A 26,285-nucleotide genomic window follows, 5' to 3' on the forward strand; every position below is an offset into this window, starting at 1 on the left:
CTTTCAAAACACGGTGCACTTATTAGTCTACTAAAAATGAAACACTTGAGTGGTGAAGGAGATGACTGCACAACAAGCCAACATTTTTCTTGAGAGGTTCCTGTGTACCATACGGTGTTACACTGGGCTGCGCTCTAATAAACAGTTATGGTATGTTTAGACAGACCAAGAGCTTAGCATTCTTCCATTACCCGTGTGTTCCCAGAAACTCAAGTGTGTCGCTTTACCTAAGTGCACGCTTCTCTGTGTGTGCATGGCCGTGCAGTTGCATAAATAATTGTGTGTCCTCAATAAAACATTTCATTGGCTTCCTCTCTGAATTGTTACAAGTGGTGCCATTATTTAACACAAGGCTCTGGGCAGCCCTGTTGAGGGCATGGGGGTGCAGCATGCTGGTGCTTAACAAGCACACTTAACCCCAGCCGGCCATGCTAAGCCAGAAGAAAGGAAAGGCTGTTCCCCAGCAGGGACATGGCACAGGAGGGCAGTCAGGCCAGGGTAAAGAGAGGAGGGGACAGCATCATTAATGAACCAGTCTGATCCATAGGCTCAATTACCGTGCTCCGGGTAAAGAAGACAGTGTTCAAATTAAACTAGAAGGCAGGCACAGGAAATTTAAGCTCAATGTATACGGTAGCACATGTCCTGTTAATAAGGCGAAGAGAGTCGCGTTTTAGAAGCCTCCGCCGATATTAAAAAGAGCTTAAAATACAAGAATACTGTCTTTTAGTAGATGTAAAAAAAAAAATCTTTCAGCTGCAAATATAAAAGTCTTTATGCTCTAGCCAGAAACCAAAGTCAGAACCACTACGCACACGACATCTCCAGACTGTGTTCACCTTAAGTTTATCGAAGTGGAAACACTCAAAAAATCAGAGTGATGAAACACCACAGTCTCCCCAAAGACAAGTCCTCACAGAGACATAAATCTGTGGTGTTTTTATAAGCTCCTTGTTATGTCTGTACTTCTATTTCGGTTGTCACAAACATGTTGCCTCACTCTGTCCAACATCATGGGAACCATTTAAAGGAAATCTAACCCCCCCTCCCTAAAGAATGCTGCATATTCATATATTCGGCTTATTGTTAACGTGTGCCAACCGTTCAAGTTGGAGAAAAAGCAAAAATGCTATAAAACAAAAAGTGAAAGTAAGATATCTTAATTCAAGGCAATACATGCTTTTGTTTGTCTGACAATCTTGTTACCAGGCAGTTTTTATGTTCATGCTTTTCACTTGTGTCAAGCTTTTTTGTCCCTGATTATCTTAATAAAGTATAAATAAAAACTTCTTACTGGGATTTTATTACTGGTTCTGAGCACTTCATGCTTGAAACTTTAATTTCCACAATTATAAAGTTGTTTGATCAAAACTGACAAGCACAAAACTGCTTTTGGCAAAGTCAGACTTTCTGTGTATCCAGACGTGGACTTATTTTTAGTCTGGCTGCACTACTTTTAAGATAACTGTGCGGTCTTTGAGGCTAGATATTTTTAGTTGTTTAAAAAGCTTGGTAAGTGAAATTTTCCTGTTTTCGAGTGAGTACAGACAGATTTTGAGTTTTTAAAACGGTTAGCTCCTCAGAGGAAAAAAAACTCAGACAAAAAGTTAAACAAAAATGTATGTGTGGACATTTCCAGCTAGATAGCTAAACTCTCTTCAAGCGCCCTGAAAAAGTCCATGGGAGGGTTCAGGGATTCATAAAGTCTCACAAGGTAATTGATTGCTCCTTGCGGGGCAATCTGTGTGGGGTTTTGTTTTTCTTTTTTTCAGGCTACAGGAACAGAAAAAACACACATGGGCCATTCCAGCAATAGAGCCATTAGGGGGGGAATGACTGTGCGAGTGTGGGGGTGAGGAGCGTGACAGCGAGATGAACACAACTTAAATATTACTGTACACACACTCACCCACACACCCAAAACCTAGCCTAAATACAGAGGCGCCCACTGTTAAAGCCGAGGCATTAGGAGATGCAACGGATGCAAAGACAAGCGAATCTGCTCTAGACAGGCGAATTAAACCGTGACCTGTGGTCCCTGCTGAGTAACATTAGCGAAAGCTTCCTGTGTGCAGGCACCACTCTGTTGACTGTTCATCATCGCCTGGGAAGGTGGACAGTCGCCATTACACACACACACACTGACGCCCCACTTTACAATAACACGGCGGCAGCCATGACTCCACATCTGTCAAGGGGATGTTTAAAAGAGTCATCATTATTACTCTTTATTTTGGAGATGGGTGGATGGGTGCAGGCTGATAGGAGGAGGCTCGTCTGGTTAACATCGAGTTCCTCTCCTTAACCAACGACTTGGGACAGGAGCGCAGGCTCGGGCTGGGCGGGGGGGGGCAGACAGGTTCTGGCTGGGAGGGGGGCACAGATAAGCGGTGCCCTCGGTCCGTTGGATCTTAAATCATCGTCAGTCACTCCCCGGAGTTCACAAACATCAGCATTCCCATCGCTCCAAAACCTCACTCTCTTATCAACTGGCTTATCACACCGATCAATTATCTGGCGCTCTAACAAACACGTCTGCTGCCATCAAACACTCACTCCTCCACGCACAAACACAGACACGCAACTGAAAAATGCTTCAGGGTGAAATGAAAAGAGAAAAACTCAGTCCAATGAATATAAGATGACCTCGTTTCATTTGCAGTTACTTACAACTCTGATTCCAAAAAAGTTAATACACAGTGTACAACAAATAAAACTGAACACTTGATCACTTGCGAATCCTTTCTGACATAAACTCATTTGAAAACAGCACAAAGACAATATATTTAATGTCTGAGCTCACCAGCTCCATCGATTTCTGTACACATCTGCTTATTCTGAATTTGATGCAGCAACACATTTCAAGTTGGGACAGGAGCAGCTAAAGACTGGGAAAGATGTGGAATGCTCCGAAAACACCTGTTTGGAACATTCCACAGGTAAACAGGTTCATTGGTAACAGGTGATAGTATCATGATTGGGTATGAAAGGGGCATCCTGGAAAGACTCAGTTGTTGACAAGTGAGGATGGAGAGAGGTTCACCACTTTGTGAACACAAGATTGGATGAAGGATGTTACTAAAAGGACTCAGGAACACTTCGGAAAACTGTTGTTCATTTGCATTTCCAAATGATTCTGTTTTTATTTACGTTGTACAGTGTCACAACTTTTTTGGAACTGGGTTTGTAGTAGAAATGAAAATAAAGCAGTTTCCAAACTTGATATATTGCACAACTATGTTTTTCACAGTACTGGTATGCTTCTTCCCTACTGAAGGACAAGGAGCTCATGAGTGTTTGTGTGTTTATGTCTGTGTAATTCTCACTTTTGTTTCCAATCAGGGAGACAACAGGCTGGATATCAGATTCTTCGTTGGCCTTCTTCACCATGCTGAACCAATCCTCCAGATTCTCAAAGCTCTGGTAGTTGGTGATGTCGTAAACCAGGAGAACCCCCTGCATGGGAAAAACAACAGGAACAACACAGACCTCAGACTTTATTTTAGCAGCTCGCCTCTGCACTCCCTCACTGGGAGATACTGGATTTGAGTCCATGGCTTAATTTATTCACCTCATAATCATTCTTATTAACATTAGTAATATTGAGGGAGCAAGGGAACAGTAGGTGGCACTGCTCCTCTTCTTAGCATGGGGGACAGATTCACATAGAGGGGGACACACTCGCACATAATCTGAGGTAGGTTCAGCACTATTATGATAGAACGTAAGAATGTGTGAATTCATACTGGTTCTGTTTTAAAATGAGGTTTGTACATTAAGCAGAAGAATTGTGGCGAGGTTATCCACTATCTGAGCTAATGAACGAAAGCTGTTTACCTTTAGACATTTTCCTCCTCCCTATGTAATCCTCAACACTGTAATGCACGGCAGAAACACTCATGCAACGACACCAGAGCCATGTTTGAGCAAACACTCAGGCCAGAGGGGGCTGTTTACACGAACACGTGAATTAATCGAAGAGTAAACACAGATACAAGAGCTGCTGACAAAATTAAAGACAAATAATCGCATAGCTGGACAATCGATATCACTGCTTAAACGTCTGCTGGAAATTAACGTGAGCCAAGGTAAATACTCTACTTTTACTGCATGATGCAACACGACTGAAGGGGTGTCTGTTGCTTTTTGTTCGGCAGACACGCACTGTCACAACACGCAAGGGCAGTGACGACAGCTTAGGCCTCTGACAATTACTGCGAGCCTCTCCGAACAGCCATGATTGATTACAGGACGCACAGCGCTGAACAATAGGTGTGAAAGTTCCATACGGCGCTGACGAGAAACTCCCTAAGCAAAGTGTCGTAATGTGTGTGACATTTTGCTTGTGAGGAACAGAGACAGTAAAGGAAGTGCTGCAGACATGGATAATATACAAACTATTGGGACAGTGTTTAGAGTCAGCACAGAAAACACCCAAAAAACATGTCGCTCTCAGTGTTTTTAAAGGCAGGTAGATTCACGGAATGGAAAAGGGACTAACGACAAAGTGTGCTTGCATATACTATAGCTGCTATATGGTGGCATGTTTCCTGTCTGTGGCTGAATGTTAGAGCTTGTGATGCAGTACAGGTCTCAGATCAGACAAACCGCGGTCTTTAAGTAGGCCTCTTCAAACAAGAGACATTCTGGAGGTGACAGGTAGCGCTCGTCTACAGCAACACACGGCTGCATGTGGACGCTGCCGCTGCTGGCACACGTACAAAGTGGTACGCGCTGACACAAATTACAGTGTTTGCAGAGAGCTCAGCTGTCGTTTTAATGAACACATTGTTGAATTTTCCACAGGATAAGCTCTAAATGAGAGTAAACAGGCCAATTAGTAGCTTTAGCTGTTTCCCTACACTCCTTCATGTACGAGTACTATCAAATACTGGGAATTACTTTTAATAATTTCAGATTAAATTTCTTTAAATTCCACTTAAACTAGAATAAAGTTCCATCTCAGAATGTAGTTTCCAATATTTTTACTGCTCGCTGTATTGACCTGCACAACAACAAACTGTATAAAAAAGCACAGATATGCTGATTTTTAAAGCTCTTCTGACCTGCTACGCTTACTGTGAATCCAAATGACAGTTTATTATGATTTGGCTCCAGAGGGAGGGAGTGGCGGGCCCTGAATGAAGCTGCCGAGGCTGTAATAATAAGCTTGAACAGAGTCACCAATACAAGATTGTTAGGGATTTGGAAACTAATTCTTCCTGTGCTTCATATTTCTTTTTAACAACAGCAGTTGGTTTGTACACTGACACATTTCCTATCCTTCCTGAGGCAACTGGAGTCAACGACAGTACGTCTTCTTGCTTCATGTTGGAGGAACTAAAGACTATAGCACAAACTAGAGATGCATATATGATTGTTAGGCAGAATAAAAAGTAGTAGCAGAGGATTTAGCGTGTGTGTGTGTGTGTGTGTGTCGCCTTACATGAGCTCCATATACATATTTGTCGAGCATTTTGCCTCCTATCGTTTGACCTCCAATGTCCCACACCTGCAGTGTCACGTTCAGATTGCCTGCAGTAGAGAAAAGAGACAGAATGACCTCCAGCATCAAAAAAGACAAACATTTGAATGACTTTAAAGGGGGCATAGATGTTTCAGAGTTGATATTCCCACTTTCTTTTCTTTAAAATGTTTCTGTCTGCTAACAACTAAATAAAAAAAAATAATAAAAAATGAAATTTCCACTCCAGATGTTTTTGTTCTTTTTAATCATTAACTTGTTTGTTTGAACAAAGCTCATAATCCTGAGGAAATAACGAGTCAGCTGAAACTGGAGCCTGTATTTTGGGTGAGCAATTTCTATAATAAAAGCCAACGTTGTTGATGTACATAATGGAAACAATAAATCAGTGATTAATCTTTCATGCTATGCACTCTCGCCTGGCAGGTCACCCACACCTCACATCCAAGAATATCCAGCCCAGAGATTGAGGGGGATGAATAGGTACGCTTACCCCCTAATTTAAACATTCTCTATACCCTGGCAGTGAAAAAATGACTTCTTATTAGCCTGGGAAGAGCTGTTTGCATTGTGCCATATCCTGCCAAGTTAGAAAAGTGAGGAGAATTATGTGCTGTGAAGGAAAATAGCAATAATTAAACACAAAATAAGAGGAAAAGTCCTTCTGCCTGTGGAGAGAAAAAGGAGGAGTGAATGAGAGGGAGGGAGAGAGGGAGGGAGGGAGAGAAAGACGGGCACAAAAACCAAATCCAAATGAATATTTTCTTCCTCTGGAAAATGAAAGGGGTGGTTGAAAAAAAAAAAGTCAAGAAAGGAGGAGGAGGGAGGAGGAGGGAGGACCAGACAGCGAGGAGTTTATGTTGGTGTGATGAGGGCCCTGCGCTGGGCTGGAGCGGCGATGGGGAGCAGAGCGTACACTGTGGACACGGCTGGACGACTCAACCCCTTCATAAGTCCCCTTTTTAAAGCAGGGGAAGGAAACGCTGAGGTTCACAGTCACTACATCTAGACTATACAGTGTCAATGTAAAGCTACAGTGAGGAGTGCAATGAATAACGGTTCTTTGGTGTTATAAAGAGCCATCCCCACCCATCCACCATGCTTGGACACGGGCTTTATTTATGTTTCAAAGATTCACGCTGACTCAACAGTGCTGACATTTTTCTGCTTGTGCTGCGCAAGAAGTAGAAACTGTGACTGTGAGCTCAACGGACAAACCTTAAAGCTGATAACAAGGTCAGAAAAAAAAGGCACTTCGATAAGATAACTGTCCTCTCAGCGTGACGTGAAGTGGACGCAGACAAATCCACTTCCAGAAGTTAGAGCTTGACAGAATTTATCAAGTAAACGTCCCCTCTAGTCAATCCCCTTCAGCGCCTGTACCTCATTGGTTTGGCAGAGACATCTGGAAGAGGTATTGTTATAAAAAGCACACACAGAGGAGGCTGTTGTGTGCCAGCCGGCCTCGCCTCACCTCTCTCTGCGTTGGAAAATGTACATTAAGTTTGACAAGCTGGGCCTTCATGGTGAGAGGGGCCAACGCTGGCTAAAGGCTACTCTCCCCCCTGCTGCAAAAGACCCTTACAGCCCCATAGAGACCCGGAGAGACACACAACCTCTGCAATACAAGGCAGAGTGGGGGTCCTAACGAAGTTTGGGACCACCCAGCTTGTAAGCCACCCTCCTCTTCATCAGCTCATCAACACCCAATTCCCCAGAAAATGGGCCATTTAACAACTTCAGTGTCGGACCCAGTGTTGTTGCTGCCCCGGTGATACAGATGTATACATGCTATATTTAAACAAAGGTTGCAGTTTGACACTGTGACTGTCTCAGGAAAGAAACTTACTGGAAAGAGTCAAAGTCAAACGATTAAAAGCATTTGTTCGAGTTCGTATTAAGGACCTGAGCCCAGCCTGTGCTTATGGTTGGCTCTTTTCATCCCGACTCCACCACAGCATTTTTGGGGGTTTAGTTCTCCTAAGTCTCATAAGCTGAAACTGACACAAAATCAAAATAGAATCCTCCAGCCAACTCACAAATCAACGTAACTTTTACTTTTAGCACTTAATTTGCCCTCGCTTAATGTTGTTTTATTAGTAATGAAAGAATGGAGGCACTTTGCAGATTTCTGGAGCTTAAGCCTTGGCAGAGTTTTAGAAATGCCATTTAAAATGCTGAAAATCCCCATTTCACATGGTAGGAAGTAAAAATGGAGTGCTTTCGTCTAAATATAGCATTAGTCAATAAACGTTTATTTTACAGATCTAAGGGGGATACAGAGTGTGGCTTTATGTCTGTGGGTTCAACATAAACAAACAAGAACATGAATGTTTTATGTGGTGGAGGACAAAGATCAGTTGAACTCGGGGATCAGCGATATGGATATAAAATGTTAATGTATTTACTCTGTACTGTGCCCACAGAATTATGAGCGAGACTCGCCCGTTTGGACATAAGCTGTCCATTGGCCTTGTGGAGTCCGAAAAAAAAAAGTGTGCTGTTTGCTCTGGAGAGAAGAGCTTTCAGAGTGAATAAGCCTGAGAAGTGGCAGACACTCTACAATGAGGAGCTACCAGAAAAGACACATTCAGCTCCTGAGTTAACCTGGAGGACAAACTCTGCCTGGAAAAGGTAGGACAAGAAAATATGAACGCTACCAGAAAATCTGAGCAATAAAAATATGACAGAAAGTAATGGTGGAATAACAGGCCTCTTTGTCAGACTTTGAATTAATATTCTGGATCTTTAACACTGATAATGTTAAAAGCACACAAACATCCAAAACCTTAAGGTCAATATTAGAGTATTACAAACAACCACAAACAGTTAAGCCACTATGTCGAAGTACAATCTTGCCAAATACATATCTCCAGTATTTTACTGAATTAACAAGTCTGCATTCTGCCACTACCCGCTTGTGCAACACACGTGTCTGTGCTGACTTTCCGAACAAGCGAGCCCTCCCAAAAGATTCTAAAGGTGTCTCACCTGGAAGGCTTATTCTCTTCAGAAAGAAATCCAGGCCGATGGTTTGTTTGTACTGCTTCCCAAAGGCCTCCTGTGCAAACCTGGTGGCGAGTGATGTCTGAAACAGGGAGACAAAAGGGAAAGACGAGGAGAGTGAGTGCCAGAACACCTCTGCAGCGATCTGCAGGACTGAAGGTGTGTCAGTTAAAGCAGTTAAGTGTTTTTTTAGAAGAAAATGCTTTCAGGATTAAAGAGAAACGTTGATTCAGTGCATAGTTTTTGCCTAATAAGGAGTCACACATATATGTATAATGTGAAAAAACCTAAATCACAGCATGGTTAAGGGCAAAATGCAAGATGCTGCAAAACTCCTTCAGAGACAATATACACTGTATTAAAGAACTTCCTAAGGAAGGGATATTTTGTGGTGAGCAAAAGTAGAAAAACTCTGATTTCATTCACACTCAGATTCAAAAAATAAATAAATAGATCCGACGGTATAATTTATCATATCACAACACTTCTATGTGGTTCCTTTCCACATTCATTGGTGATGCAACCTTGAAGTATGTTTAATTTAATCAGTACAGATCCATTTTAAGCGCCTTCAGAACCTTCGTGATTGACTGGACGGCACGCTGATGTAATTGTCTGCCTCCTCTGCTGCCTCCCTGCTCAGCCACGGTTCTGACAGTAAAATCAACGTGAATTACAAAAACAGGTGCCGGAGTATGTGTCATGTCTCTAGACTGCAGACCTAATAATTGCCACAAATTATAAAACCTCCATCACTGTCACTGTTGTGTTTGAGGAGGAAAAAAAATAGCATGTTAGGGGCTCTCCTGAAATCCATGGGAATTCACAGTGCAGACTTGACATGCCAAGTTTAATTCATTTTGATGGATGAGGATAGGGAAAAAAAATGAAGTGCTGAATGTCTATTAGCTATCTTTAGAGCTGTGTGCTTACATAAACACAACAGAGAAGTGAAGCAATGGGATTCCCTGAGTGTTCATGTGGCAGCAAATGCATCTTAATGTGGTACTTGACAATCACTGTGGGTTAGAGGATTTAAAACTAAATTCCTTCTTTCAATCGACTAAGCTTTCACTTGAGCCTATGTCCTTATCTACTAACATTCATGCTCAGGCAGTTTAGGTTTGGCCAAATAATGTTTCACATAAGACTGCGTTTCTTACAATTTACGCCAGAGAAACAATGAAATAATATGAGGAAAACTCTTGTCATGGTTTACCCAAATCTACTTCAAGTAATCCAGAGTCTATTTAGCTTTCTTAAAGCACTGGTTTGTCATTGTAGAAGCCACCTTTAATGTCAAACCTTTATATTTATCCCAGCTTGGATTTTAATCTTTTAACCTATTGAATGTGTAATCCTGACCTTTTCAAATGCTTTCTTGGTTGGTGCAGAATAAAGTTTTGTCCACCTGATTTCACCTGAATTTCACTAACCTACACACTGTCTTTCATCTCAGCCTGCAGAGCGTATGACAGGCTCAAGAAGTGACTGAAAAATTACTAGAGGTGACTGACGCAACAAGGAGAAAATCGGCCATTTAAGTAGCCCAAACAATCACTGACAACACAGGAATAACAAGCTCGGACAGCAAAAATTTATTCCACATGCTCGCGTTGGCCTAGTCGCCCATTTGTCTTGGCGTTCCAGTAGCTTGGCTCTCCTCCCTCAACGTAGTCCTTTTTTTCCAACGTACAATTGGAACTAACCAGCGAATGTAAAAGCTGGCGTAATCCTGACACTCCAACAGAGAACAGCACAGGGTCACCAATGATACCAATGCCGGGAAATGGGGGAAGTTCTACTGAAACAAGAGACTGCGAGAGAGGGAAAAAAATATGGCAAGCTGACTGTGTCCATGTGATGCAACTCATATGAGAGATGCAGTGCATTTCTGCAGCATCGTATCAAAACTTCTTCTTTATTCTCCTTAAACATGTAAGACAGATATAAATGTTGGTATTGTGATGAAGAGACTGACCGTAAATAACATTGCTGGGATGCCAAATCTGTTAATGTACAGGACCTGTGCTTAAAGCTCCCTTTCACTCTATGGGTAAGAGAACAGTAAATATTAAGGAAAACTGAGTGGCCTACAGCTCAGGTTGAAAAATAGACCTATGTGTAAGTTAGGCCCAGCACCTGAAGAGCCTGGCTGAATGTGAGACTCCATATTTTAAAAACATCTTGCTCAGGTGGACAAGCCTTCCCACATCTCCCTATATTTCTGAATGGACAACCAACCACAAGCAAAAATACCACCGAAAGTGCAGTCCAAGAAAAACTGATCCGATTGCAATTTGCTGAGCAAATTGACATTAATAAGGGGGGAAACAGCATTCAAGATGTCAGTCAGTGGTGCCTGCTCAAAATGGGGGGCAGGGCTCCCGTTTTCTGCCCAAAACAGACAAGCAGGTAAGTCATTCAGACAGTGACGAGCTGACACCTGGCAGCAGTGTGAGGAGGGTTATTAATGTAGCGTATCTACTGGGAACTGAGTTGTGTGTGTTCTCTGCCCCACCTCCCCCAAAAGAAAATGTCGACTTTCCAGAATGAGAACATTCATTTTTCTCATTGAGTCTCACCATTACTGCTACATTCATTTTCTGTCTCCCAAAGGAAGGAGAGATTAGTTACGAAAGGAGATGTGTAGCTGAAAAGCACTTGACGTCTCTGCCTCACATTCACAGTCATTCATTCGGGGACTCGAGATGCAGTGAAGAAGAAACATAGCTCAACTGTCATGACAACCGCCTTGCTTTGCTGCAAATGATTGTTTGGTGTGACTAGAAAAAATATTCCCCTGTCGAGGATGTAAGTTAGACCTTCTTCTCCTTCTTCATCTTTGAATTGATTTTAATGGACATACTGAATGATTCAGTCCAGTCGTTTTGAAGGGAACACAGAATAATAGCAGTCATGAAACATCGATTTGGCAAAAGATGGAGACAAAAAGGTGTATTTGTTCACAGTTCAGATATTCATAAAGTATCCACACAGGAATCTCTCCCCATTGTTATATTATTCTATAAAAAGAGAAAACAGAAACATTTCTCATTTGAGCTGTCCAGACATAATTTTCTTTAAATGGAGCCTCACTCTGGAGCCAAATGCATACGGGGGTCCTTGGCCAGGACAAGAGGGGTATACTGATGGAAAACAACCACCAGTGACCACAGCCAGGCTAAGCAACTGTCACACTCTGTGTAATACTGTACAGTGCAGCGTTTTACCCTGAGTTCACTGAGCAGTAGCTGCAGCCCCAAAGTGTATGACAAATGTAGGGACTGTGAAAATGAATCATGTAGCTATACTTCCTATTCAAAACTATAAAAAAACATTTAAACAAACTACTCCAAATGAGAAAATGTAAGTTGATTTAAGACTTCTCCGCAAAGGTGCTACATGAGTGTTACTTGCTGCTTATTGGGCCACATAAGTCTCATAAAGTTTAGTGTCGTGGTAATTTAGTTGTTCTGGAGATATCAGCTGTAGAGATGTCTGCCTTCTCTCAAATATAATGAAACCAGATGGCACTCGACTCGTGTTGCTCAACGTGCCAAAAAAATACTTTTGAAAAACTCAACAGCCATGTCTCTTTCCAGAAATTATGACCTGCTTACTCAAGATAATCCACAGACCTTGTTGTGAGCAGTTTCATGTAGGAACTATTTTCTTTCTACTAAAACACACCTACTGACTGTATCAGGGAGGAAACGTGCATCTACTCCCCTAACCCTCGTCTGACATTGCTATCTTTTGGAGATTAGTTTATAGCCAACCGATACTGCTAGCTATCATTCCAGCTCAGCCACAGAGGACACCATTAATATTGACATCCCGCATTGTCACGAGCACATCGTCCATGAGGAGATGCACACTTCCTTCTGTGCAGTGATACGGTCGATGGGTGTAAAAGCAGGCTGTAAATCAGTTGTGAATTTAGTTGGCTGATTTACAAACGTGTGGTGGTGCAGCAAGAGGAAGGAGTAGGGCAAGATAATGAAAACCAGTATGACCATCCACTATAATGAGCCTTACCCTCATCTCACACAGGTTTCACACCAGTCATTTAAATGGGCCCTTTCTGATGAGTTACCAAAATTAGAATGGTGGATAAAAGCATAACAGAACAACATATAGTTTCTTCACAGTTTAAGTCTATGAGCTCTGTCACTCTGAAACACAGCACCACCGGCACACAGCCTACAACTACGTTCAATGGCACATGCAACATGGATTAAGGGCTGGGTAGACTTAATAGGTTTACAACGACAGATTTGTGTCAGATTTAAATCCACCATGCTATCTTTGAGACAGAATCTGTCTGTATTTTCAAGGTAAACTCAAAAGTGAGTTTTTGCACTCAAAAGTGCATTTTTACTGAGAGCAGTTCTTGTGCTACATGATTTGTTTGTCTACTAACGCCAACATTATCTCTATTTTACTATGCAGTCACATGTACCACAGAGCTATTTAAGTTGCTATTTGTGGTACGCATTGCCATTTTAGAAATGTTATTCCTCCATGCCCATTATCTGACATTTAGGTTTAGATTTTTGTAGTGTTTTCTCATTCAGTACTCTCTCCTATCAATAATTCAACAATCTCAATCTCTTTTGACTGGGACGAACATCCTCAACCCGAGATCGGTGTGGATGGGTAATCTCAGAAAAACTCATTATGTATAGAAATGTACACCTTATCAGTTTTGGGAGACTTGCTAGTAGCTCAACCTTGTTGTCAGGCCTAATGCTAGACTTTTTGTCATTAAACCATCACAGAATTTCTTTGTGATGTTGTTAGTAGTAACATTGGTTGATTTTCCAATTTAGTTGGTAACTAATTTTGTTACATTCCTTAATCTTAAATAAAGAAATTTGCTACTAAACTGCAGTAAAGGTGAGCTTAAGCAATAAATAGTATACAATATTAGGTTTGCTGCACACTTTTAGCCTCTCTACCTCTCAATGTCTCTCACCGCAAACTACAGTGAGCTGCAACTTCCCATCTGAAATCTCATCATCCACCATATGGACTGTTTCCTCACAATCGCATTTCTTGAGTCTGGGTGTCTCCTCCTGTAGGCTACAGCTGAAATAACCAACAAAGCTGTTCAATCACACATGGTCAACAACATGCAAAACCTGTCAAACTATTCTTTACATCTGTCTGTTCAGAAATAGGTTTAGCATGACCATAATCATAAAATACTATCAACATCTCCCTGCCTATCCACAACGGCAAATGCTAATTAGCAACTTTTTAAGCAGGAGTAATTTACTGATGCAGAAGGAGTGAAGCCTAATGTTCAATTTAAAAAAAGAAATAACAGTGTGTAAGATATCATGTTGAACTGCTGATAGAGATAAAACTTTGAGTCCTAACCAGGGTGATTTACTGTAAAATGTATTTTAGACTGTATTCTGGCATTAAAGTCAGCATTTCCGAGCATCTCAAAGCTGATGATGTTTCATTTAATCCTGTTTCACATTTCACGACACCGTGCTGGAGCTCTGTTTTGGGGAGGATTTGTCCTATAAACGTCTTGACAAAAGAACGTGTTTAAATTACGATATAATCCCAAACGACAACTAAGGCGCTCTTCATGTGCCGTTATGTTGTCTAGCTGTGGCTGTTAGCCGCGGTTGTTGTTAGCTTCACAGCTAACGTTGCTGTATAAGCGTCGGTCGCCATGGTGACTGTGAAGACAGTGCAGCGTCAGGATGAGCATCGTAAACAGCAGGACACTGACTAAACGGTTGTGTAACAGGTAAAAAACCAGTGCCGGTGAGGATACTTCAGACTTTAAGGTCTATCTTCTTCATTAATACTGAGTGTGTCAACTCAGGAGTGTCTGTGATGGTCTCACCTTCCCACACGCGCCGTCTCCAATCACTACAATTTTAAGCTGCCTGTCCTGGCTGTCGTCCTCCGAGTCCGACATGTCGTTAAAATGTGTCCCGACTGTGTCTGTGGAAAACCGAAGCACTACAAAAGAGTCAGAAGTTGCTGAATCTCGGTGTCAGGCTAATCACAGATGGATTAAACGGCAGCGGAGCGGGCAGGCGGACGCCATTTTGACTCTACAGACGCTGCTGCTCTGCTGGCTCGATCCACTCCCTCACTGCTGCCTCGGGGCACGCTGATTTTCGGTTAAAACGGTGCTAACAACCACCAGAAAACAAGCCGGGGGCCGCCATATGGCACGTCAGCCTACAGGTATTTTCAGTATCGCCACCAAGCCCGTTGCCTTCACGGGAAAGGATCAGAACCGGAAACCCCACCATCGGCGCTGTGGTTCCGTCCGGCGTGTGACGCGCTGCCGTTGCCATGGCTACAAAGGTCAAAGTGCGAGTATAAAGGCAACAAAAATGAGATTACCTCAACAAAACAACACAGGAAGTACCTCTGTACATTTATGAGATACTTGAGTATTTCCACTTTCTGCTACTCTCACTCCACAACAGTTCAGGGGAAATATTTCACTTTTGTCTGCACTACTGTTTGTTTTAATGACAGCTGGAGTCTCTGTGCAGTCACAGTTTACACACACAACACATGATCAGCCTGTGAAGTATGATAATAAACTACCAAACACTAACTCAAGCAATCAAAAGCTGCCCCTCGACCACACACATTAAAATGCTGCATACACCTTCAAGCATCAGCAACAATAATCCAATAATCTATATGTGACTTTCTGAAAGGAGTGTTTTATATAAAAAAGTGTGCCATCGTTTCTTTTTCTTGAAAAGGGGATCACAATACTCCCACTAAATATGTCTTATTTAAAATTTAAGATTGTTAGTTTTCAAATAATTAATTATTGATCATTCCTCTCTCTCACACACACACACACTTTCACAGTGTGCCTACTTTATTCAAGCATTTGTACATAATATGCTCAATGCATTATCTTTAATTCTCATTTACTTTAGTAGCAATGCAGTTCATACACTTATAAATATAACTGTACTTAATATAACACTATTAAAATAACGTATTCATATTATACTACATCATAGCTTATTATCAAGTCTACGTATTTTTTGCTAATAACTATAAAGCCATTTTTGACTGTAGTAGATATCTGTAATATATAAGATTTACAGTTTTACTTATCTTAAAGTTGTCATCCTATAGGTTGTCTTTCGCCCTCTACACATGCACACACTCACATATGTATACACACGGCTCATGTCAGCTGAATCAAAAGTCTTTGGGGTGCCGATTATGATTATTTAGGTTCACCTTAATGCAAACACAGATTTCATCTGTTCAACAGTGTGAAGTCTGAAGAGAGCCAACATCACTTATTGCCACCTCTAAGGGTTTTTGCTCTCAGACTGTCATGGACTCTGTGGTGTTAATCAACTTTTCAAATGTTAACGTTATTCCTGAGACATCCTGTTCATAGATCAACAGACAGACCTATTTCTTTCTTTTTTTTTCCACCACTCAGTTCACAGCTGAACAGTCTCCCAGTTTGCCACAGTTTTGAGGAATATACCAGCTGTGAAATGTGATTGCTCCAGATGACACACTGATGTATTAACCAAATGAAGTATGGCTATTACTGGCAAATTTAACTCCAGTCTTGGATAAAGTGACAAAATAGAAAATTTACAGACAATTATTACGAGAAATTTCCCTCTAGTGTATTTGTAAATTATTCCCAAGTAGTTCAAGACTCAATGCTTAATGTAAGCATAAACAAAAGGTAGCTCGACTGGGGGAAGAATCATGATTCAGGGTTGGATTAGTTTCATGTTTCTGCATGAAACACGAACTTTATTCTTTTTTTGAAATCATTTTGCATGTTTGAAGGGGGTCTTTTTTAGGTGTTTTCCAGTTTGCAGTCCAGAAGATTAAACATTCATTGCACTCAAAGTATCCTTTAAAAACGTTCGACTACAGTAACAAGTAAAATAATTCATCAAGAATTACAAGGATAAACCTTTGTGTCAGCGGCCTTGAACTCCAGCCCTCTTACATTCTTATAATAGGCTACATGAATCTGTCAAAGAGGACCATTAGGATAAGGAAGGGATTTTGTTCAACAGTTTTACCATTAAAAGCGGGTACCTACAACCTGTGGAGCCAAACACAAAAGAGTATCTCACTGCAGCTCAGGTGTGATGTTGAGCAATTTATAAACACAGTGTCTACGGAGATGCATTTACTGTACGCACAAAAAGAAAGAAAGAAAAGTTTCAGAAGTCCCAAAGTCTACTCTGTCAGTAGCGCCTGTCTCATGTTTGGTAAAATGGATTCATCATTAATTTTCGCCTTCATGTTATATGTTTGTAATATTTCTGGAAAATGTCAGCTACAAGCCAAAAGGCTGAGTCAGTCCTCGTCTTTCACGTTTGCTTTTCAGTGCAGGAGGAGGATGTCGCTGTAACATGAGGGATGAAGAGGAATTCGCACCTGGGCCACTTTGAAGCAAGTGCCAGTGACTGTCAGGTCAGAATAACCCAAAATGCTTATGAGGGTGTGATTGACAGAGAGCTGGAGCCAAATTAAGTCTAATTGTTTTTAAAAGCTTGAAGGCAGAAATGATGAAGGCCGAGCTGCTGTGGAGAGACAAAAATTCTGTCAGCTGCTTCTATTCATTTTGATCCCTTCAGGAACAAAAGAATCTGAAAGCTGGAGGAGCAAATGGATTAAACATGAATGAATGAAGGACGGAGCATTTATCCGTCATGAGTAACATAAGTGTTCTGCATAGGCTCGGCTGTTCCACGGAAATGCACTGAAACTGAGAAAATAGATTCATCATAATTTGTGATTTCCGGAGATTTTTTAATGTTAATGCTTGTGATCATATTTATGGTAAAATCGTAAGTATTTGAGACAGTTACATGGAAACGCAAAATGTCGCTGAACTGAGATTTGCAGCTGACCTGTGCGGGTTTTCTAGTTTGCACAGCGTTAGTCCTCGAAATACTGATGAATAGCATTTATGCAAATGAAGAACATGTAGTCTAAATGTACATTAACAGCTGAAAACTAGAGCACCAATCAACATGTGGAATTTATAAGCCGGGAGCAGAATCAATAACACTGTTCAAACACCTGAAAACCGACCTGTGAGCATAAAATTACACACATTATACGTATCTGTCTATTTCTATTTAATAAGTTTTATAATATATTCTTTGATTTGTTGGTTTATTACGCGCAGCTCGAGTATATGATCTGAAATCGCAGGGAGAGAAATGTTCAGGTCTTGAGCTTTATTTGATTTGTTACAGCCTAAAAATTTAAAAAAGACCTTGTTCCATAAATGTGTGTATGTTCTTGTAGGGTACTTGTAAATCTTAATTTTGGGCGAATTACATCAGTGAAAAATAAAGTTTTTTTTAAACAAAGGTTAATTCATAGTTAGACAATCAAAACCAAATTGTATTCTGCAACGTTAAGCTAAGTGGGCATTTTCTTCAGTGTAATTTGGTGGTAAAGCGTTAACTGCGGTGACATTTAACGGAGATCTCAGGGTATTTTACATTTCCATTAAATTTCCCAAGGTTGAGTCTCTGGTCGCTCCACAAAAAGACGCAAATACAATAATAATTTAAAAAAAAATGACCCCGACAGTGAGCAGTGACTGCTCATCAGCAGCCGTATTTTTAAAGTCATAACTGTAAAGATAGTCTTCATCTCAGTCAAGAAGGCAAGATCATAAATCGGCTCTGTGTCAAATAATGTGTGTTAAACGCCAATTTTATTTCATCACTCTCATCAACAACAACTGAGGAGACAAAAGCGAAAAGCAAACGCCTGAATGTCCTGGACTCACATGCGCAAAGATCAGTTTGTTTAACAGAAATAACAGATGTCAAATAACAAGGAACTGATGAAGATGGCTTTCTGTTGGGAAAAATCATAATTCCAGCAACTGAAATTCCAGAAGGTTTTTTACATCAAAATTCCCAAACTGCGCGGTTTGTTCCAGCTGCAGAAAAGACCGCGCTTAAAGAGATTAAAATAATCTACAGAGAGCCGGTTTTTGTAGAATCATATGGAGAGCAAAGGTTACTTGAGCTGAAACTTTCTCAGTGTGCGCACTTGATTTAGTAGGTGTTATAGGGTGCAAATAAAATACATATTCTGGGGCAGCCTCCGCTATAAATTACATTTCTTCCCTTGGGAAAAACTCACTCAACATGTGGTCTACAGCCACAGCCTAATTAATGAATACGATGATCACGGTTCCCACGCACTAAACGTAAATTGTGAAAAAAATAAAATAACGGGACGCTGGAATGGGGTTCATGTACACCGATGGGGGTGTTTTCATTTCAACGATCGGAGGTTGAAAGGCACAGCCGCGATATGTCCCTCTATATCAGATATCTCCACATGCAGGTATGAGAGGAAGTCATGTGGGACGGTCCACTCCTCAGTATCCTTCTCTGTCCTTTAAGCCTCAGAGCAGCCAATGACAAGCATCGTCGCCGCTGGAGATGGACTCAGGTGGCGTGTATACCTGCATCAAGATCAGATTTTAGGACATATAGGCGCCTTTCTGTTTGCACCATACAGGGTTAAAGAAGATGGGGCTCCGATCAGCCAGTGCCCTGCATATACCCGGCTGTTGGTGCGTATACGTGCGTAAAAGCGCACTATCATTGCGCAGTGCTGCCTGTGCTGAAATACAGATGTTCCCCGTTACGTTCACGTAAATGACACGTGTTACTTTGGATCACTGGTGCGTTCACTGTCCATCTATCAGCGCATAGAAGTCACATCTGTGCTGTAACAATCGTGATTTCTTGGACATCCGTCTTCCTCTTTTTTTTTTTTTGGCCTCATCACCGCGTCGCTGTCAGTGTCAACTATAATACCTTTTTAATTCCTGACATACAGCATCCCGCAGACGGTCTTAGTGTCTGTAAGGCGTGTAGGTATTTTAGAAGGCCAAAGATGGATGTACGGCAGCTCCCTGCTGACCCCGACTTAACATTCAGTCTCTTAGTGGAGACAGAATAGCAGCTAAAAGTACTCCCGTAATACTTCAACTCCACTATTAGGCCTAAAATTACAAAGACAAGCTTCAAGTATTTTCATGTTTCCAGAAAAAAGACAACAAATAAATTCCGTTTTTTACTTCAATGTAGGCGCAGTGACATGGGCCTCCTTAACCCCGCATCCTCCTCTCAGATGCCTCTCCTCGTGTTGACATGCAGCCCTAAAGGAAGCTGTCAGTTTGCCGTGTCCGGGAATCACAAGGCTATTCATCATTGTTTGACAGGTGTTTTTGGGAAGAAAGTCAAAGCGGCTCATGACGCCTATGAGGTTTGAGTGCACAGCAAGAACATCATGGGGAGGTTTAGGTCTGTATGGACAATGCGCAGGAAAAATAACTTTAAAAGCTGGTGTAGAAAAGGAAAGAATGGATATCTATTTATTCCATATTTAGTCATTCCTGTTTTATTAGGTTTGTGCTCACAGATCACAAAACGCTGACCGAAACCATCTGCTAATGACAAAATGGCAATTTAAGTATCCAAAAGCCATTTCAGTCTTATTTGTAGGCCAGTTTTAATTTATCTAAACTCTGAGGCGCCTTTTGGTTTGAAAGGAGAAGCGCAAAGGTTTTTGTATCCGTTTGTATAAGAAAACAAGGCTTGCAAAACCGAGGTTGTAGCAGCTTACAATTTTAAGCACCAACTAATATTTAGCGTGTATTTTGGTCTTTTCTCCTGGCCAACCGCTCATCGATTGTCAGATTAAAGTTTATTTATAAACCAGTGCATCCTTGAAGAGTAAATACGTTGTTAATTTTTATCGTTATTAGTAAAAATCCGCTCTGTTACTGTTATTCAAATAGAAAAATGTCTCCTCCCAATATTACACTTGAAGACCTTTAAATAAAATTGCATCCAAGTGATGGTATATGCCTGATATGTTTTAATGTTTTTTTGTTTTTTTTTTCGATCTGAACAGTCATTTAACACAAATAACACATTTACATTTAGGAGTTGGTCTGTCTTTGCCCGCTTCCTGCCACACGATCACTTCCCGGCCAATAACACAAGAAAGCGCCTCTTCTCGCTCTGACACCGTACATGTCCACACTATTTGTTTTACACTGAAATAATGCAACGTATATGTTCAAAAGTGCTGAAATATCTTACCTTTACAAACACAGCAAGAAAAAAAACACAACCTGTAACAGAGACAGTTACATGAAAAGTCAATGGAATATGCCTATTTCCAATCACTGCAGAGGTAGGAAGGCGCATGTAAAATATAAACCAACATAAGGTGACAGTCTGTTTAGGCCGCCGGGTCCCAAAGTGGGGTCCAGGGGGCTTCAGAGGTCTTTGAGGGGCTCCCGAGTAAAGAGAGGAATACTTTAATGTTATTACTGTGTCACTCCTCCGAGGTTAACATACTGACATTTTATAAGGAGGTCCAGTCTTCCCGCGCACCTACAGTTCAGACAGCTCTGACTTTAAAGCCTAAATCATGAGGAATATCTTCTTTAACGTGGTTCCTCTGGTCAGACTCTTACTACACGAAAGAAGGAGTCGTTTTTAAGTATTTGAGGGAAAAACGGGAGCGCGGCGCGATGAGGCAGTTTAATCAGAAACGCTGAGCAGTTGAAACCGTCCCCTCGGGTCTCCTCCTCTTGTCAGAAAAAAAATACAGTTAGTTTGATTTCCTGGGAGCAAAATAATAAAACCAAAATGAATAAATACAGTCTCATTCTCACTGATTCCCCGCACATGCAGAGAGTGTCCATGCAGGGAGGCAGTAGGCGTACGGGTAATAGTAGGACGGCTGCAGGGAGAGCAGCGGGGGCCGCAGGATCTCTCCCGGGCTGTACTGTCTCTGGTCGTCCCGCACCAAAACTTTCACCGCCACCTTCTTGGCCGCCGGGGTCGACGCCATCAGGTCGGCGGCCATCTGGCGGCGTTTCGTCTTATACCGTCGGTTCTGGAACCAGATCTTGACCTGAGTCTCTGTGAGCTTCAGGGAGGCCGCCAGGTCCGCCCGCTCCGGCCCGGACAGGTACCGCTGGTGGTTGAAGCGGCGCTCCAGCTCAAAGACCTGCGCGTGAGAGAAGGCGGCCCTGGAGCGCTTTTTCCGCTGCTTGGGCTGGTCCAGGCTCTTCTCGTCCAGGGTGCTGGAGTCTGGGAGAGGGAGACACGCAGATGCAACATGCAAGTCAATTCCTGTATTTGTTTGTTATTTTAGTACAGCTGGAATCACTTGTGCTGATTTCAGTGGAGTTTGGTGCGTTTCTCCTTAAAATGAAAAGGAAAAAAATCCAGATTCAAAGAAGTGTGAGCACTTATACAGAAGAGTGTTTCAATTTTATGTTTCAGAGGTGAGCTGCCATGAATGATCTGTATCTTAATTCGCAGGATGCTGTCGTTTTCAAATTAATGTGGAAAACATCTGATCACAGTTTTCATTCAGGCTTAACCACCACAGGCAGTGTGCAGATGTTTATTTAAAAACAGGCTTCGATTAAACGCGTGTTTCTGGTAGTTTCTAACTGTTGTCCAAAGATAACTCGCGCTAATCTAGAATAAATGATCTCTAAATCCCGATGAATCCAGTATGTCCATTAACAATTAGTGCTATAATGACAGGGTTTGACTATGAGCCAGGTTATCCATTATAATCGTGCGTAAAAGTAAAGAAATTTGTGCGTAAAAGTTAGCAGGATGCAGAGAGATTTTGCCAGTAGGCCTGATACCCTACAATAACACAATCACAGCACTCCTTACGATTCTGGAAAACTGCACCAGCAGAATTAGACTGAAGTGTTAAAAGGGTTCAAAGCATTTAAAGCCAGACGTTGCGTTGCGTCGTTACGGTTTTATTCAAATCAGAGTCACACTTTATTTTTGCTTTGTAAACAGTTGCATATAAGTCTTTCTGTCCTACTCACCCGTAGCATTATTGGGCTCACTGTCACTCTTTGTGTTTTCCGCCGCTGCGGACTCGTGGTCCGTCTCCTCCTGCAAACTTTCCTCCGGCACATCGGACGCAGGGTCTCCGTCTTTCTCCGACTTGCACACGGCCGGGGTCTTTCCGTCGTTGTCGTCGCTGAGTCCCGAGTCCGAGTCGTAGCTTTTCTGGTCCGTCGGCTCACAAGCCTCCCCATCATCTCCCCGAGACCCGCCGTTCATCTCCCCAAATATTTTCCAGCACGCCGTCTTGGAGAAGCACATGTCCAAATCTGGCAAGTGTCGGCTGTCGTCCTTTTTGTTCAGGATGGCTTGGATTGAGAAGGGCATCAGCGAGTTGCCACGAACGGCCATTTTTAAACAGTGAAGTTTGCTCGGTTCTTCTAGTTGAGTAATTAACCGGCCCGTATAGTGGAGGAAATGTCAGTTCATCCACATTTTAGGCTACTCCCTCCGCGGAGCACTGCTGTCGTTGAACGTTTTCCCTCCAGTTCTGGTTCCTGGTCGCATCCCCGCGGGAGAAGCTGTGGAAAGTTTCTGCTACATCCGCAGGCGCGATGCTTCTCCTCCGCATAGCTCTGCCATCAGCCCAGGCTCACTCCAGTCTCCGGCCCTTTTCACCCAACTTTTTTTTACCATCCACCCTCACCTGTGACTGACAGGCCCTCCTCGTCGCCTCCTATTGGTCCGGAGAAGGGGAAAGCCGTTTTACGATTGGCCACTGTAAACAACGTCATGCTGCTTTCAACCGTGTGGGAAAAAGTTCCAGGAAAGTTTGGTCGAAGTTTTTCACAGGAGGCTAAATTGACTGCAGCCGCGCCAATTTATTTCAGCTGAAACTTCATTTAAAGCAAGAGAGCAAACTGCGCCTCTGCAGGCTTCTGATAACAAAGCAGCTTGTTGATTTTGATGAATGCTGTAGGATTAATTTGGCTAAACTTTCTGTGCTGGCAGAGTTCAAAATCCATCCTGTAACACAAGGCTAAATCTTGTGCGTAAAACTTTGAGAGCACAAGAAAGCAGATTTTAGCAGCAACGCCATTCGAAAATAAACGGGAACGCCGTGTCTCCGATTTTCCCTCCATCACTTGAATGCAGCACCAGGACAATAAATTTGTAGGATATGTCATCTTTTTTAAAACTTAACCCTTCACCGTCCAAACAGTTGTGCTGCGTAACGCGTAATGCGGCGGGGTTTTCTTTGGTGATATTCTGGGCACCGACCAGCGTGTTTCAGGTTCTTATCGATTCACTCTTCCTACGTTTTATTACAACTTTAAAGTCACCCAAGTGCTCATTTTTACCCCTTCCATGACAGCCTGCATCATGAATCGCCATGACCAGGTAGGCCTCAGCCTGTGCGCGCACCAAGATCCTGCTCTGGATGAATATGAGTTAAAATACACAAGTAACTTCATCTACTGTTGACTCTATATACTGTAAAATGTGTCATTAAAAGAGGCAATGCATGTGATAAAAGGTTACAGGTTAATTATATGTTCGTTTGAGTGCCAGTCAGCTTGTGCGACGTCCCCTAAACCCTGACGTCTGTTTGTGAACCATTCTGAAATAAATGACACAGGAAACAACTGAACTGATCTCCTCTTACCAGCAGAATAATAGACTCGTTAAAAAAATCGATTTGTAAGCCAGAATTAATTCCCAGACGGACACTTTTTGCAGCGTAAAAGGAAAACTGCTTTCGTTTTCTTGCACCTGATGTTGATCTTCTGTTTGTATAACCCCATCCGTCACAGAAACCGCGTGCATGAACATTAGTTATTATCATTTTTATTAAACATGAAGCGTCTGTCTCACGGTCCCAGTGGACAAACATCTGTCTCTGCAGATCCGCGCCGTGACCTCTGCCGTCTTTCTCACAGCGCAGATCTCACAGCTTTACCGCTGCGTTCATGCACTAACTACTAAAACTTCAACTATCCCCTGAGATTATGTTCAGATAAATAACATAAATATTTAGTTTTACTTATTGGACGCACAAAGGGAGATTATTCAGTTGTTAATTGATAACTCTGTTCCTGTCATGCTGTATTAAAAGGAAGTGAATGGTTGATTTATGCGCATCTCCTGCAGAATATGTAGAGTAGAATAAAGCTCTTTTTTAATTGGTCCTTTTAATTCGGTGTTTCTTTTGCGTTGTTTCACGTGGTTTATCAGTCTTCATTAATTTAACTCGCCGTAATAAATAAAATCTCCAGCCTCTTAATTATTTAATGTAATCAAAACATGTGAAATGAAACTGATCAGGCTGTTGGTCTATAACAAATAATATGAATTAAAGTGCCCTGATGACTTCAGTGCTGCAGCCATAAAAGCGCAAGTGTTGTTTTATAAAATGACGCATTGAATAATTAATAAGCAACGTCATAAAAAATCTAATAATAATAACTATGAGCCTGATAGTGATAATAATCTTGTGACTGCTGACCTGTTCGCTGCTTGTGTTTCTAAACGGAAAACGTTACAGCTGATAAGAAAAAATGATTTAAAATCGAAAACTCAACAGCTGAAACGCCTTTGAGAGATGATGCTGGCCGCAGATCAGCTATTGAAAGGAGGGAGACAGGTTTTTGATGAATTCATCATTTTAATTTCCATCAGTCGTTGGGGGTGTAGGAGTATTTCTGCGTTGAGCGCAGATGAAGCTGCAGACTGAGCGCGCGGCAGCTGATTCTGAGACACAAAACGACTCCCGGCCTCTCAACTTCGATTAAAGTTGTTTTTTTAATCTCTGAAGCTTTGTCAATATTCCCAGTTCCCTGAGGCCTGATTCATGCAGCGTGTTGTTGTAAAAGTCCTCCAAAAGGCGGGTTAAATCACCGTGTTTTAAATATTAACCCGTAAAATAAAATATAAATCATTTCTCTCCTCCACGTCGCTTGATTTGTGATATTTACGCACTAAAAACGCGCGTGTTTGAATCATTGCGCTCATTAAGACCTTTGTTAGATCCCGTTAACATTATGAGAACAATAAAGCAAATTAAATTGTCTTAATATTCTTCTAACCTGACTGCAGCTGTCACCTTGAGCAAACCGGTTGCATGCATGCATACATTATACCATCTAGTGGCCACTGAAAAAACCTCTTCATCTTGACTTTTTTGACATCTTCTACCTTTGGGGTCAGCTCAGAAAACACACCCAGCTTCTCTTCTCTGCCCCATCAATAATGACCTTATTAGCTATGAAGACATTATTGAAATTATGACATCCTGTTTATCAGCGCAGGACAGCAAAGACTGCTGCCTCTGTTAAAAACTTCTGTAAATCCCTTCAACACTCTGACTTCATTGAACAGCATCGTCCTGCTCGGTGAAAATGAATTATTAAATTATGTGGCATTGTCTCAGGGCTGGATGTGGCCTTGGGCATGAATTCCTGCATCACCGCAAGCAATGAAAACACAACTGGAAAAGGGAAAAGCACAAACCACTGACACCGTCTGGATATTTTCACACACTCTGCCCTTGTTCCTTTCTGCTCATTCCACCCAAGGCCAGTACACAAGTGGTACATTACATAGTTTTTCTTTCTCTCTTGCATTGTAGAAGTTTTTGTCTCTGTGTCCTTCATGCCATGCTGTTGTCTTTTGTCCTAAAAGCAGCCTAACTGACCCGTACACAAGGCTTTGCTCCGGGAAAAATGCAAAATAAATAAAACTGTCGGCCAGTTCTCCCACAGAGTGAGTCAGTGTGTGCCTATCAATGTGATGTCCAGCAGAGCTCCACGGGTTACTCTGTGTTTTGGTAACCACACTGCGAGGAAGAGTAATAAGCAGTAAGTAGCTTTAAGTGGCAGGAAATGTAAACAGCAGCACGGACGGCAGCTTGGCTTCAT

General features: G+C 41.9%; 2 protein-coding genes across 3 annotated transcripts in view; both read right to left on the reverse strand.

Moving 5' to 3' along the window:
• Positions 1 to 14,796, reverse strand: part of rab28 (RAB28, member RAS oncogene family) — a 29,812-nt gene extending 15,016 nt beyond the window's left edge. The window contains exons 1-4 of one of the 2 annotated variants that reach the window (XM_076739455.1): positions 14,364 to 14,796; positions 8,477 to 8,573; positions 5,447 to 5,535; positions 3,327 to 3,456 (exon numbers count right to left, since the gene is read on the reverse strand). In XM_076739455.1, coding sequence (XP_076595570.1) covers positions 3,327 to 3,456; positions 5,447 to 5,535; positions 8,477 to 8,573; positions 14,364 to 14,438 — 391 coding nt within the window. In that variant the 5' untranslated portion in view covers positions 14,439 to 14,796. The remainder of the gene's footprint in view (positions 1 to 3,326; positions 3,457 to 5,446; positions 5,536 to 8,476; positions 8,574 to 14,363) is intronic. The other variant, XM_076739454.1, reaches the window with a different exon arrangement.
• A 6,418-nt stretch (positions 14,797 to 21,214) lies between these two features.
• On the reverse strand, positions 21,215 to 22,779 carry nkx3-2 (NK3 homeobox 2). Its single transcript, XM_076739681.1, has 2 exons — positions 22,407 to 22,779; positions 21,215 to 21,639 (listed from the first exon to the last, which is right to left on the reverse strand). Exons 1-2 carry the CDS (start codon positions 22,777 to 22,779, stop codon positions 21,215 to 21,217), a joined length of 798 nt encoding a protein of 265 aa, XP_076595796.1.
• Between the last annotated feature and the right edge of the window lie 3,506 nt (positions 22,780 to 26,285).

The sequence above is a fragment of the Chaetodon auriga genome, chromosome 9, assembly GCF_051107435.1.
Source record: "Chaetodon auriga isolate fChaAug3 chromosome 9, fChaAug3.hap1, whole genome shotgun sequence".
Taxonomy (NCBI): domain Eukaryota; kingdom Metazoa; phylum Chordata; class Actinopteri; order Chaetodontiformes; family Chaetodontidae; genus Chaetodon; species Chaetodon auriga.